The sequence below is a fragment of the Patiria miniata genome, unplaced genomic scaffold, assembly GCF_015706575.1.
Source record: "Patiria miniata isolate m_02_andy unplaced genomic scaffold, ASM1570657v1 HiC_scaffold_14, whole genome shotgun sequence".
Classification (NCBI taxonomy): Eukaryota; Metazoa; Echinodermata; class Asteroidea; order Valvatida; family Asterinidae; genus Patiria; species Patiria miniata.
The window spans coordinates 6,892,737-6,907,320 of record NW_024037052.1 but is presented as its reverse complement, the minus strand read 5'-3'; the positions used below and the strand labels follow the sequence as shown (position 1 = coordinate 6,907,320).

Here is a 14,584-nt window from a genome sequence, read left to right as displayed (position 1 = left end):
ATTGTATGACAACAAGTCGAAATTGAGTGCGCGCAGCATGAAAAGAGTAACAAAATAGCATCGCGTCTGGCTGGAAATGAAGTCTTTCTTTGTATGTGTATGTGTTATTCATGTGGAATTTTGAAAGATGTAGATTTGTGACTGGCATTAACATGGTTCTTGCTGCATTTTGGCAGTATCTTTTTTGTCTTTTTGTCCGTGTGTCCTGTGCAGGTCCACGAAGAAGAAGATGAGGGTCTCTGGTGCAGAAGAAGACGCCGGGCAGCTTTCGTCGATTTAAAAGTTAAGTACTTGTAGATTTTACCCCCTCTTGAACTCAGGTCTGAAAAGTTGGATCACTGTCCTCTTTTCAGATCTGGGGGCAGGACAATCATGTTGTTTTGTTTGATGTAATGTGGGCCCTTGTCTCTGTGTTGAAGTCAGAGAATTCATTTCCGAAGCCCGCGATCTAGCCACTTGGAACACTTGAGCCAAATGTCTGAAATTATGCAACTGAAAGTTCTTATATTTTGGGAGCTTTATTGTATGACAACAAGTCGAAATTGAGTGCGCGCAGCATGAAAAGAGTAACAAAATAGCATCGCGTCTGGCTGGAAATGAAGTCTTTCTTGGTATGTGTATGTGTTATTCATGTGGAATTTTGAAAGATGTACATTTGTGACTGGCATGAACATGGTTCTTGCTGCATTTTGGCAGTATCTTTTTTGTCTTCTTGTCCGTGTGTCCTGTGCAGGTCCGTCAAGAAGAAGATGAGGGTCTCTGGTGCAGAAGAAGACGCCGGGCAGCTTTCATCGATTTAAAAGTTAAGTACTTGTAGATTCTACCCCCTCTTGAACCCAGGTCTGAAAAGTTGGATCACTGTCCTGTTTTCAGTTCTGGGGGCAGGACAACTGTTTTTGACGTTGTGTTTTATTTTTATCCTATCTTATGAATGTGGGCATTCTCTTCCCCTCTGCAGGCCCTCGAAGTGTCTCAGCGTGTCTCGATAGCAATAACATAAATTCTGTTGCAATTTCATTGGGCTGCTGTTTTCTGGCAAAGAAAGACGCAGTTGCTGTAGAAAATTTTCTGCCCCGGGCCCCTCTCCAAATTTGTCCAGCACTTTCGTCATGGCCTCATCTGCTTTCAACTCAACGCAGCTCTTAAGGTTGAACAGTACATCGCTTTAGCTTCATTCTTCATATGTCAGACGACCTGGTGTTTTGGGCCCTTTGGTTCCCTTTTTGGTGCTAAGTCCTTGACCTTGAGTCCATGCTTCTTTTAGCTTTACCCGCTGAATGTCTGTATGTCTTTTATGTGGTGGGCAGTGTAGGTGCATGGTACTGATCAGCTGAGATGATGTTCGTGATGACTGATCAAAGTGTGCCAGATGATGAAGGGTATCTTGCTGGGCTGTTGTTATCGGGTAGTGGGGATTTGTCATCATCCATGAGGTGGCTTATTTATTTATTCCATTTCTTTACCCAGGATATGCCCAAACAGTTTAAAACTGGTTTCCATTGGGGCCCTGCATACAATAAATAATGACTACAAACATGTATAATTATACAATACATTACAAAAATAAAAAAATTCAATACAGTAAGATAAATCATTATTAGAATAATACATAGGTGTTAAGCAAATATTATAAATACAATATATTTTAAAACTATTATAACTTCATGTACTGTGTGAATGCTTTACTATAAAGTTGATTCAGTGAACATGAAAAATTTGGATCTATCTTGTAACATCAAGAAAAGAAAAACAAAATATTGCTGTAACTATATTCGCTGATTACGGGAGGGGCGAAAACCCTTTTGGGAGAAAACACGGGGAAATTCCCATCTGGCTCCTTATTATCTTCTTATATAATGGCAACCAAGTTTGTTAACTCCGTAGATCAGCACATATCTACATATCTGATGGGTTCGGGTTGTGGAGATGAGATGCACTTAGCATCATATAGGAGGTCTGGTGGTGGTGGTGTTTCAGTCATTCTGCACTCCTGAAGTTTCTTAACCAAAAAGTACTGTGTGGTTGTTTTTAAAGTACTTTTGGAAACAAAATTGTCACAGCTGTGTGCAGAAGGGGATTAATATATCATAAACTAAGATACTGCAAGTCCTATTGGCCAAATCAGTTAAGCAAGTCCCCTGGCCTATCCAGATAAAAAAAATCTGCTCCTTTTAACACTTGCTTTAATATAATGAATTAATTATAGTAATTATTGTTGGCCCAAATATGTGTACCACAACTGTGTGATGCACTGGCTGCACAAATATTGACAAACAGTACAAAGTTCAAACATGTCTGCACAACTGTGTACAAGGGTAGTACGAGTAGGCTACATGTATAATCGTGCACTGTAGACTTGCTCATGCTCTACATTATGGATTGCAGTATATGACTACAGGCCTACAAACAATGAAATTGTATTCTTATTTTGAACCTGCAAGTGCATGGCCAGAGTTCCTGTTTCAACCGTGTTGTTCCTCTGAGGTTCTACAATCAGGTCATTCAGTTTTAGTTAATTCACTTCAACAATGCAACTGGCTGGATACACAACAACGTGCACACATTAATGTTTTGTTCTCGGGATAGGCATAAATGATACTGCAAAACAAGTTGTCATGTGAAAAAATGGAGGACCAAAGCGTTTGTCGTGAGACGAGAATGATGAGACAAGAATAGGCATATAGGCCTAAAAAGCAAACCTCATTTGACAAGTACGAGTACAAGGATTTTGCCTATCAGGGAATTCAGCCTATAACACAAACATGGACGGAAAGTAATGTCGAATTTCTGCAGTTTCTAAATTCCCTGTGAAAAATTGTCTCCAAAATGAGCACGGGGATAGGCCTAATCATGCGATCTTTCCGGAGCAACAAGATGATAGTCGCACTGACAATCTTTGTCTGTCTCGGCCTGATACCGTCCTACAGCGTGGTCCAGTCGTACCTCAGTCCAAGCAAGATTCATCTGACGGCGGATGAGTTAGCCAGACTGTACAACAAGGATGTAGCAACGGAACCGGCTCGTATAGAAATGGGACACAGGTGAAACCAGCAAAAAATAATACTGATATTATTCCAGTTGTGTTAATTATAAGCCTTTTGGGTCACATATACTGTCAGGGGGCAAGTTCAACCCCCTCCTCTCCCGCCTTACAGGTTCTGCATCAGACTCGGAATCACTTCTGTGCTCATGGATGCGCAGTACGTGGCACAAACTCATGCAAAACGATAGAGAAAATGCTAACATTGCAAAATTGAAAAATGATGAAGTGTACAGTAAAAAACTTACTCATGTTGTAATCGAGTAGACTTTCATTAGTACGAGTATATACTTTACCATGAGTGTAGTACAAGTACGCGGGCATCATGCTAAGAGTACAAGTAGAAGTAGGCCCTACAAGGCATTTTTCGATGAGTGTAAGCGAGCACACTGTGGTATTGGTAGCTGTACAGCCTATGTGTTTCAAAGGCCTTTTTGCTGTCAGACATCCTAAGAGCTTACCAAACAGTAGAAAATTTGTTCTTTTCCTGCAAGTTCCTTAAAATAAATGAAAATTCCAGCCGGAGAACATTTTTCATGAGTACGAGTACCAGTCTGAATATGATTACGAGTACGAGTACGAGTACACATATGAAAGAAAAATTTTCTCTGTAAACTACGTGTGAAAAAGTCTAGCCTTTGTAATTATATCGTGCTTTTCATATTGAATTGCTAGTTGTATAATAGTCGAATAAGTTTCCAATTTTAATTAGGATCTTTCTTCTGTTTGAATCCTGGAAGACAAAATGAAGTGCAGAATATGTAGCGTAAATAATTTTCTCAGAAAAATAGTTTTCTTCCATAGCACTAACATTAACACTTCTTGAAGGTTTCTGAAGTTAAAGCTTAATTGTTTGTGTTTCATTTAGGTCCAAAGAGGCAGACGTGGCGGCGTTCCTGGTTGCTAATGGCACCACAAAGGTGTTGCTGGACTGCGGAGCTAACACCGCCTCTAGCGTGCAACTCTTCCGCGATACCTACCCGGATGGTAGGAACTACGTCATCCACTCGTTTGAGATTGATGAGAGACTTGGGCCGTACTTCAGCCCTTACCGTAACCATCACCTGCACTGCCCAGTGGGAGTGGCCGCTGAATACGGTATGGTTGTGTGCTGGTTTGGGAGAGATCTTGATATCTAGATGGAACTAATCCTATGAGGGTTATTGTTCTCATAGTTTAAAGGGGATATACAACATTTGCAAACATCAAAACACAAAACTACCAAATAATTATGAAATTCCTTCTTGGGCTGTTTGTGAATGACAGTCTAAAGCATCCTGTAAAATCCTGTCATTTTCAATAAATTAAACCTGGTATTTTTGTATCAATTTCCCACGCTGCTTGGCCAACTAGCTTTGGGGAAAAACTGCTTTTTCCAAATATTGCCCTAAATTTACCATATTTAGTCAGTCCTAATTTTATTTGCAATTGATTATACACCTATAAACTGGTACAAGCCAGCTTAACTGGTTCCCTGACCTTACTATGGCCTGACGTTTATAACTTGTGCTATTTCATCTTAACCAGACTACAGGAACATTATTGTTTTTCTTGGGTAATCCAGCATTCTAAGAACACAAAACTTCAAACACGTTTTAAAATACCCACCAAATCCATCAATTTTTTTTTGTAACTTGCAGCAAAAGCAAATGATTTATATTTGTTGAAACACAAAGGGAAACGTTTGATAACTCTCCACATCAATCAAACAGTGCCCTTGCATATTATAAAAATATTGAGTGTCTCAGAGTGAAACGTGAGGAATATTATCGCAAGGTAAAATCTGGACTTTTCCATTTCACGAAGTAAAGCTGAGTGAACTGGAAATGTCCATATTTTCTCACATTTCACAATTTAAAGCCACTCAATATTTGTTTTATGTACCTGACATAAAGATTCTTGTCATCTGATATATTTGAACTTTTATTTCAAAACAAAATTGGTGGAAATTGTATTTCACTTTTCAATACCACCCCTTCACGAAAATGTTTGAACCCAACTCTGTACCGCTGGCTCTTCGAAACATTGACCAATTGCGTGAGAATCGCGTGAGAAAAGCGTCGACACAGCTCGTGAAATATTGACCAATTACATGATATACAAATGGATGCAAAATGCACAAAATCTGAGACAAACAAAACTTAGTGTAAAAAAATTCCATAGGGTTGTCTAAGGGGCGTGGCTCACTTGCAAATGGCAATAGGTCAATACATGCTACGCGCAGTGCTGAACATGCACACCAGCATGCATTTGCACACAAATACCACATCATGGAACAAGAATGATGCGAACTGTTGAATAGTATTTCCCATTCCCTATGGACGAATGGGACTTTCTGAGCCCCGGCGTAAATGTGAGTAATAACGAATGTCACGTGATGTGAGTTCCACCAATCAAATAACAAGGATCTGTATTTAAGTTATATAATAGAAATCATAGCCCATATTTAAATCAACATTAAATGCTGATGAGTTCATGACGTCATTAAATCCAAGGCTGCAGTTTTCTTTTCCTTTCATTCATTTTTTTTCCAACTGTTCTCTTGAAAAGAATTGATTTTAAATAGCCGCATGCAGTTTAAGAAATCACCGCCTTGGATTTCATCAGGTTGTGACACAAAATAGTTAAGTGACTTAAAATATAGTTACCGAAATATTGCTATTTTGAAAACAGAAAATGACTTCAAAGACACCATTATTAGAATTTATGTTTTTGTTTCATGTTGCACAGGTAATGTAACTGCATATCTGGAGTCTGTCTGGGGTCCAGACAAGGGCCTCAACAATGGGCGGGACATGCAGTGGGGAGGAGGGACATTCTACGCTGACCCTGCGGAGATACAGGATAAAGAAACTGGTATGTGCAGTAAAACTGCGTGCAGCATTTTGGGTAAAAAAGATATGCATTTAAATACTAAGTGATGCTTGACCTGGAAAATGAAATCGAGTGTTCTGCACATTATTGTAACAAGCGTGAGTGCACATTTAGCTCTGGCCTGGTTCCGGAATGTCTCACTTTATATGCAAAATAGACGCGCATATGCATCGATCGAGACAAAGGGCATGTTCCGAAAACTGTCGTCAAGAGTGCATTTACTGACGACGGCATATGGTCAACTTTTGGTCAATTAGTAGTTATATTTTAGGGAAAACTTAGAGGGCCTGTTTTTTTGGTCAATTTTCTGGGGGCAGACCGACCAACTGATCACAAAGTGACATGAAGAAGTTCCTGCCAGAGCTTCAAAAACAGCAATGTCCGGCATTTGCATATATGGCGTTCCAGAGTTGGGTTGAGCCAAACTGAAGTAAATGAACAGTTCGACAGGAGCGACCGGGCGTCAAAAGATCGATTGCTCCTGCCAGTCAAAACAAGAGACATGCCTATGAAATAATAGACTGACATTAATTTTGTCTAATTGTTATACCTCCATTTGATTTTTTAAACATTTAGGCGGTAAAAGAAAACTGTCAACTCGGCGAGTTATCCCAACCATTGACCTTGCGCAGTGGATCAAGGAGAATTTCTCAGTGGAGGATTACGTCATCCTAAAGCTTGACGTTGAGGGCGCCGAATTCAACATACTCCAGAGAATGCTACAAACTGGTGCCTTTAAGTACATAGATAAGTAAGTATACACGGCGATGAGAATGGGCCGTTATCACATTGTAATCAGTGGATAATAAGACAAAGATAAATACAAAAGTCTTTAATAATTATGCAAAGAATAGAATGAGCCTAAATTCTTACGTATCGGGCTTTCACTTCCAACAAGTTTTTGTTTAACTTGATGAGAAAACCTTGCTCAATGTGGATATGGGAATGGTACCAAATACCCCCCGAATTGTTTTTGAATGAAATGGTACCATTTAAACGAAAACAATATCTTTGAAGCTGGTTTAAGAAAGTGTGCCATCGGTCACACTTTTTTACGTTGGAACCTTTACAAGATATGCCAAAAATAGTGGCCATACGTTTCCCCTGTTTTAGCCACTGAGCTAAACATCAATAACTTTTTCTGTAGTTGTACACCTTAGGTAATGTTTTAGACAATTTTGCTGCTTTCAGTGAGAAAAATGCTAGAAATGGGAATAGTCCTACGTACCTTTAAGTGGGAGCAAAGAATGCTTGTTCTGGCCTTGACACGATAGCTGTCAATTCCTAAAAAGCAGGGGTGTAAATCTCATGGGGGGGGGGGAATTGGGGGATATATCCCCCACCATTTGACCGAGGCAGGGCATTCGATTATGCCCCCCACTTTTTCGTGGTAGAGAAATAAATGTGGAAATTTGTTAATATCAGTTGATATGGGTGTTATAACTTTGACATAAAGATGAGCATTGTTGACTGTTCAGACATGTCATACACCCGACAAATAACCATTTGCCAAAAGGAGTTGGGCCTGAGTCCGAAATACCGGACGTCTTCAGCATCAATTTCCCATTATTAAATTCCTGTGCATTATTACAAGACCAAGACCTTATAGTATTTCAAACCACGCTTAGCAGTTTATCAGGTTTCATACTCTATAATTTCAGTAAAGACCAATAGACCTGAAACATAATGACATCGGGCTTTGTTTACATGTGCGCTTTCTTACGGGAGCCGCAACTCTCGTCCCTACCTGGCTTTCATAGGAAAGCGTACATGTATAAACAAAGCATGACATCTCAGGTCTTGGAAAGAATTCCATACATGGACATCACTATTCCCTGCAGTGACCTATCAGCCATCAGAAAGCAACAACATGTCCTTAAAAGTCAAAATTAGCAGGGAAAATATTGACGCATTAATGAAAAAACACATAGAATAGGGTTTGATGTCCAGGTATGGAACTCTTTCCCAGGTCTTTTCAAGCACCTTTTCACTCACGACATCTCCTCAAGTTCAATGGAAAAAGCATTGTGGCAATGACAGTCCAGACTAAACTCCATCATGGGGCGGTCACTGCTCTGTACCATAACTGACACAATGCTTTTGCCATTGACGGATGCCTGTGTTCAGATGAGACTATACTTGTCCGACTAAACGCTGCTTTTTATTAAATTCACCGACCTCAAGACCTAAAGCCACCTGAATAAAATAGATGATTCTGACAAGAAATTCAACAGATGGAGAGTATGAGGGAAGAAGCTGCAAATAAGCAGTGATAATTTGTCATTATGATACCTTTGCAGGTTGTATGGCGAGTATCACAACAGTCAGCCCACGGGTTGGTCACAGAAGAGCAAGAACCAGCTTGTCCTGGACATCGGAGAGGCAGGTTTCACACTGAAGGAATGGGAGGCAGACAGGCACATGTACAGCGACTTCGAGAAACTCCACCCGCCTGAAGTATGTTTTTGCAACTATATAAATCTATCGCTCACAATCTTCCCTGCAAATCCCACGCCCCTCATTGCTTTTTATACTAAATAACTCTTTTGTTTACCAATGGAATTAAACAAAATTTTCAGATCGTGTAAACAAGGCATGACAGATATTATGGAGTGAGTTTCATTTGCTCTTTTCACACTCCGCCATTAGGCATGCAGAGCCTCGATCTGGCAACTTTGCACAATATAAATAGCTGGTTCAGTGATCTGAACCCGGACACGGGAATCACTGAACTTAATTGTGTAAAGTTGCCAGATCGAGGCTCTGCATGCCCATGGCAGAAGTGTGAAAAAGAGTGACTTAGCTTTGTGCAAGATGGTGAGATTTAAACGCCATATGAAAAAAATTACTCACTTTCAGAATCTGCCTCTTTTGCCTTGGCGCGGTTGATGGGCTTTTAAAAAGAACTTTTTGCAAGTGGGAAAGACACTTTGGAAAAATCCAATCAGTTTGAATATGCTTCATGAATTTCTGAATAAACGAGCACATTTTTAACAGTATTTAATTACTATTATTTTTTTGGTGTGGTGGTGGGGGGGGGGAGTGGCTGGCTGGGGGGGGGGGGGGTGCCAGACAGAAGATATATCAGAATGGCGCAATAAGACCGACAGCGGGCGCAATAATTTTGATTAGGGTTTCAAAAATTTCTACGCGTCCGAGTCGTTATTTTGCATAAAAAGTGCCCCCACAATTTTTTGTAAAAAACGAGACCGTCTAGTTTAAAAATCGGTGGAATCGTGCAAATATAGCCAAGGATCATCTCCCTAGCTTTTGGGCTATTATCTAAGAGCAGATTTGATAAAATTAGGGTCCAAAAATGGGTCCTATTTGCAGGAGAAAATGTAGGGATGCCACTGGTAACTTTGGCAGTATGCAGGCTCAGCATTACCGGCAGGCTTCATTACGGACACACTCTCGCAAAATGTGGTCCGGCAGCTTTCTATACAAAAACCTCGTTGGCTCGGGGTTTTGTACGTAAACCTTATCAGTCAGCCGATCACGCTCAATTGACTTCGGCCAAACCGCAGTCCCATCATAAGAAATAAGTTAACAATGTTATCCGGACCATTTTTTCCGAGAGTGTGTCTGTAATGTCCAATGTTGATACAGTGCTGGAAACGGTGGCGGAAGGCGCATGCTGCTGCCAAAAGCTTCTGAAGGAATGCAGGATCACCCCTGATGTCATTGCATACCTCCTCGATCCTCATGATCGAGGCGATGTGTAATGACATCAGGGGAAATCACGCGTTCCTTCATGAAGCTTTCAGCTGTAGCACACGCCTTCTGCCACCGTCTCCAGTGCTGTATCGACATTCTGAAAGTGGGTATTATTTTTGTATGGCGTTAAAATCTGACTCTCTTGCACAAAGCTGATGAAACTCAGTCCATAAAATTTGTCATGCCTTGTTTACATGATCTGTAAACAACAAAGTTATTCAGGATCAAAAGTAGGACATGTTGGGTTTTTTTACACAAAGTACGCATTTCTAGTGAAGTAGTCAAGTCCACCACAAATCCGGTCAAATGTAAATCACAAAACATTTCACAAAACTACTAAACAAAAACTGCTTCTGTCCACGTTATCCATTTGAATAGCTTGTTACTTGACTTGAGATTAGAGAACGTGTGATGTGCTTGTGGTGACTTGTGAGGACGTTTGAACGACATACATCATTGCATTTCTCTCTGTGTATGCCTACCACAGATCCCACTCAACACGCCAGGCACGGCTGGTGAGATCTACTCCCTCTGCCAGCCAGGTTCAGTCTCTTTAGCCGTAGCCATCGGCATGAACCACAAGCGGGCCCACAAGGTCATCTCCACCCTCCAGGCGTACCCCACCCGGCTCCCTCTAACCCTCTTCGTTTATGGGGACTTCGTGGAGCAGTTCCCGGACACTGTGATGGCCTGGGCCCGGCGATACAGGCTTGGGATCCGAGAGGATGGCGACTACCCGAAGGCCTACCTAGAGACGATGCCCAAGAATCTCATCCGCCGTAGTCTTGTCAGTTCCCTGATGCGTCTGCAAGAGCTGGACCTGAAGACAGCCCTCTACTGGCCGGCAATCAACGGCAGCAGCTTGTCGAAGTTTAAACTGTTAGCCAAGACACGCGGACTGAGGATTATCCAGCCTACAGTTGAATTTCCTGGCAAACTAGGTATGTTCCACCATCCCTTAAGCCCGCCACACACGAGAGCTACGTGCTGAGCAAAAATTCATTCTAGGTGGTTTGCACAGCATGTATCTCACCATGTGCAGTCGACCTGAGCTGATTCACACAAAAAATAACTAGCCAATGAAAGCACAATATTCTTGTTTGTCGGTCACATGATTTCAAAAATGGGGAAAAACGCCAGCAGGCTTTAGAAGAATTGCACAACAATATCATAAAATCATGTGTACGGAGTACGTGATTTCATTGGCTAGTTAGTTCATTTGGCTCAGCATGTACGTGGCTTTGGTTGCCTGCACACAATGACTTTTTCGCCTTGCAAGGCAAAAAAAACCCAAAACAGGAAAGATATTTGCCTCACGGCCTCGCGAGGTAGAAAACTCGGCAAAAATTCACCGCACACCTTGATATTTTGTGAGCTACGTGCTGAGCAAACAGCCTTGAATGAGTTTTTGCTCAGCACGTAGATCTCGCGTGCTGTGGGCTTTAAACCCCAATACTCAATTAGGCCTACGTGTCATGTGAGTATATACAAATCAATCTGACATAGGCCTAGCTATAGCTGCACCTGCCATGGTTCACAGCAAGATTTTTGCGACATCAAAATTTGTAACTGTTCACAATTCACGCGAAAGAGAAAAACCAACCGAATTTAATGACATCAACAACTCAAGTGTCTTTAGTTTGTGAAATTTCCCTATTATGACTTTATTAAAAACCCTCAAGGCTCTTTGGGGGTCAAGGATACCACAAAATGCCAAATATTTCAGAATAATACATGTGTTGTGCACACTCTTGTATGGAAAGAAATGCATACTACAGGTTTGCGTCTCAGTAGTATTCTGTAGCTTTAGGGGCAGTTAGGGTTTTAAACTATTAAGTTCCCTTTGCACTCAAAAATTTGCATGTAAAGAATGAACTGGCAAGGCCTGGCTTATACAAGCACTAGCGATGAGCCTATATATGCGCCATTTACACCCAAATCATGGAGCAAGTAACTCATCTACTGAGATAACTGGTAACTAAAGGTAAAAAAAATTCTGTCTTTTAAAGGTACGAAGCTGACAAGCGAGAATTACTACCACTACCGTGACGTGGAGCGTGTACCCCGGGCACTGCGACTGATCCACAACCGGCTGATGGAGACGCAAGGAGGGATCCTCGGCCTGGACTCGGACATACCGGACACCTATACGATAGCAGTGTTCCTGATGGACTATCTTGTCAAAAACTCAAACTACCGACTTGTGGAAGTGGAGGACTGTGTGAGAGAGGGGACACCGGTTGCGATGAAGGGCGAGGATTTTGACATTTGGGCCCCTAAACACACGAACTGAAGTGGAGGTTTTGTGCCACGAATTTAGAATGTGGAAGTTGAACTTCAGGGTTATAAACGGGAGAGGACGCATCGCTATTCATGTACATGTATACCCTAGGAACAATACAACCTAGTCGACCTAACATCATAGGTAGTCAATAGAGATAAGACATAATGACCTCATGGTTTGTTTACATGTGGGATAAAGCATGTGTGACAAAGCATGACGTCATTATGTCTTGGGTGTGTTCGTCAGGGTTTTTTTCCAACTCGGATTTTTGCTTCCCTGCTCTCGTCAACTCCAAGTTCCAACGCAGTGTTTCCAAAGCACATTCTTATAAAAGCTGAAATAAGTTTGATCGATAGTACAATGCAATAACATGGAGTCTATATCGTCTTCAACTTTGTGCGCCTAACATACAACGGTGTGTATATCCCTTATGCCTAGCGGCCATGTTAGGGGGCATCTTTTGTTATTTTAATTCAGTAACACTGAATGCACAAAAGGTTCACTCATGCATGTCCCAGCAAAACAAAGGCATTGCCCTATAAGATGGCTGCTACGCAGAAGGTCTATAAAGTAGCTACTGTGAACAATAATTCTGGTGAGACTACATCTGCCATCTTTAACAGAAAAAAATGAAATACAGACATCACAAGCAAAATGAGGCAATTGAATACATAATAATTGATATAATGTTACCTTTTATTTTATTTTGGTTAAACTTTATAAGTGGACAGCTATACACAAGCTGTTTTTATAAACCAAGCCAGTTGTTAGTAATGTTATATGCTTTCACAAACTCGCACTGTAAATCTCTGCCAAAAGTTCTTCGGGTAACTTCCAATCATTCAACATGCTCACTCTGTATTCAAAAACTGGATCTATACAATGGCTACATTAGCAATCTTTAGCATCGCAAACCCTTGAAAAAATTATCACATGCACAGCCGCGCTACATTCTTTTAGTAATTATCCAAATAAATTCTGGCTAGATTGTGCATTTATTTTTCATTCTCATGTTTGAGAGTTTTGACTTCTTTTTAGTGATTAAATAAAGACTAGTTTCTGTGTTTGATTTTACTTTCCTATGTTGTGTCTCATATGCTTATCCTTTAAACTATACATGAATTTTGCTTTCAATAATGTCCAGAATAAACTGAAAACCTTTATTTGGCTATGAAGACAAATTTAACGAAGACAAATTTAAGCCATCTGGATACTTTTACAAAGTGCAGTTGTTTTTTTTCTTCATTTTTTTGCTGGGCTACATCTCTGTACCAAACAGTTTTTCACATACAGTTTGTCTGAACGTAATTGTTACAGAACAATCACTCCCACCCAAAGTTCCATAAACTCTTGCCTACTCAATTCTCACTTTACCAAGACCCACTTGAGTATCTCCTACATTTTATTTCACAAGAATCCCAAAATATCTTACAGAAATTAAATTTAGAAACCAAAGTTCTAGGCCCCCAAAATACTTCACCATTCTATTATGTAATGTGCATTATTTCTACAACTTCTTGTGTTCTGTACAATGTCATTTACTTGAAATATATTGTTACACATCTTTAAACATGTTTTTAGTATACATTTTCTTATGTAAAGACAAAGAAACTCAGTTCAAGAATCCTTAATGCTAAAATCTTGTTTCTGTTACACCTTAAATACAGCTCAAGGGAGTGTTATTGCAGTTGTCGTTCTGATCAAAATAATCCTTCAGATTTTACAGCGTTACGGACAATGACAGAAATATTCTACAAATGACAAAAAGTGGTCTGTCTCCGTACTGTCATACGTTTTATCACTTTCAATAATAATCTTTACTGCACATGAAAAATCAGAACTAGGGTTGCTTTAAAATACGTTATATTTTTGAAAACTATCCCTTTCAATGCATCAAAGAACATGAAACTGAAAATTGTAATATTCAAACATACATTAACTACGTCCGCATACCACTGGACAGCTTGTGTAGTATAATTCTTAATTTCTCTTCTTGACATTAAGTTGTCTTGCTTCTTGATAACTTACTTTGATGAACTATATTACGTTAGTTCTGAATTTGCAGATTTTTTTTTGTCCTAAACATCATGCACTCTGATTGGTTAAAACTGCTTGTAACGTGTAATCCTGTAACAAGTGTACTTAAAATTCAGATTCTTTACATTTTATTGACTATTATTTTACAAGGATCATCACTGGTTGGTAGGATATCATGTGATATACAATGTGTTCAGTGATTGGTTGTGTTTAATTTCACATATAACTCTGAAATGAAAATGCTATTTTACAATGATCCTTATTGGCTGTTGCACACCGTGTGACACAAGCAGTGCAGCCCCTGATTGGTGGGTGCCTGTCATGTGATGTGCACTGGATACTCTGATTGGGCTCTAGTGCCTGGAGGCATGCCAGGAGTCGTCCTGTTCCTGTAGTAGTTCCTGCACACATAGGGAGATGGAATTGTTGTGTTTCTTCAGGAGCTCCTTGTTGAGTTGGCGGTTGCCGAAGCCCATCTCAACCAGTTTGTCTACTGGGTCAGTGGGTTCGTTCTGAGAACCCGGCCATTCCTGTGGCTTGGGCAGAGGCTGGACAAAAAAGACAAAAACACAAAATGCCTTTCTGAGCTTGGAATGCGTCTTGGAGAATCAGCATTAATATTCATGCTTAGT

The 14,584-nt window shown here is 40.4% G+C and overlaps 2 protein-coding genes across 3 annotated transcripts in view; one reads left to right on the top strand and one right to left on the bottom strand.

The window, feature by feature from the left end:
• Positions 1–843: 843 nt before the first annotated feature.
• LOC119721988 lies at positions 844–12,989 on the top strand. Of its 2 annotated transcripts, XM_038191965.1 has the most exons (8): positions 844–1,405; positions 2,587–3,041; positions 3,909–4,138; positions 5,771–5,896; positions 6,491–6,665; positions 8,215–8,371; positions 10,119–10,572; positions 11,641–12,989. In XM_038191965.1, the coding sequence occupies exons 2-8, from the start codon at positions 2,827–2,829 to the stop codon at positions 11,922–11,924; spliced, it is 1,641 nt and encodes a 546-aa protein (XP_038047893.1). In that variant the 5' UTR covers positions 844–1,405; positions 2,587–2,826; the 3' UTR covers positions 11,925–12,989. The 2 variants fall into 2 exon arrangements, with proteins under 2 accessions (XP_038047893.1, XP_038047892.1); XM_038191964.1 differs by lacking the exon at positions 844–1,405 and having other exon boundaries at positions 1,517–3,041.
• LOC119721987 (next to BRCA1 gene 1 protein-like) overlaps positions 12,594–14,584 on the bottom strand; it is a 24,226-nt gene continuing 22,235 nt past the window's right edge. Inside the window, 1 exon segment of the mRNA XM_038191963.1 lies at positions 12,594–14,500. Coding sequence (XP_038047891.1) covers positions 14,306–14,500 — 195 coding nt within the window. The 3' untranslated portion in view covers positions 12,594–14,305.

Coding starts and splice junctions, on each gene's coding strand:
- LOC119721988 (XM_038191965.1), top strand. CDS start 2,827: ATGAGCACGGGGATAGGCCTAATCATGCGATCTTTCCGGAGCAACAAG. Junction 6,666..8,214: donor GCCTTTAAGTACATAGATAA/GTAAGTATACAC, acceptor ATACCTTTGCAG/GTTGTATGGCGAGTATCACA. Junction 10,573..11,640: donor TGAATTTCCTGGCAAACTAG/GTATGTTCCACC, acceptor TGTCTTTTAAAG/GTACGAAGCTGACAAGCGAG.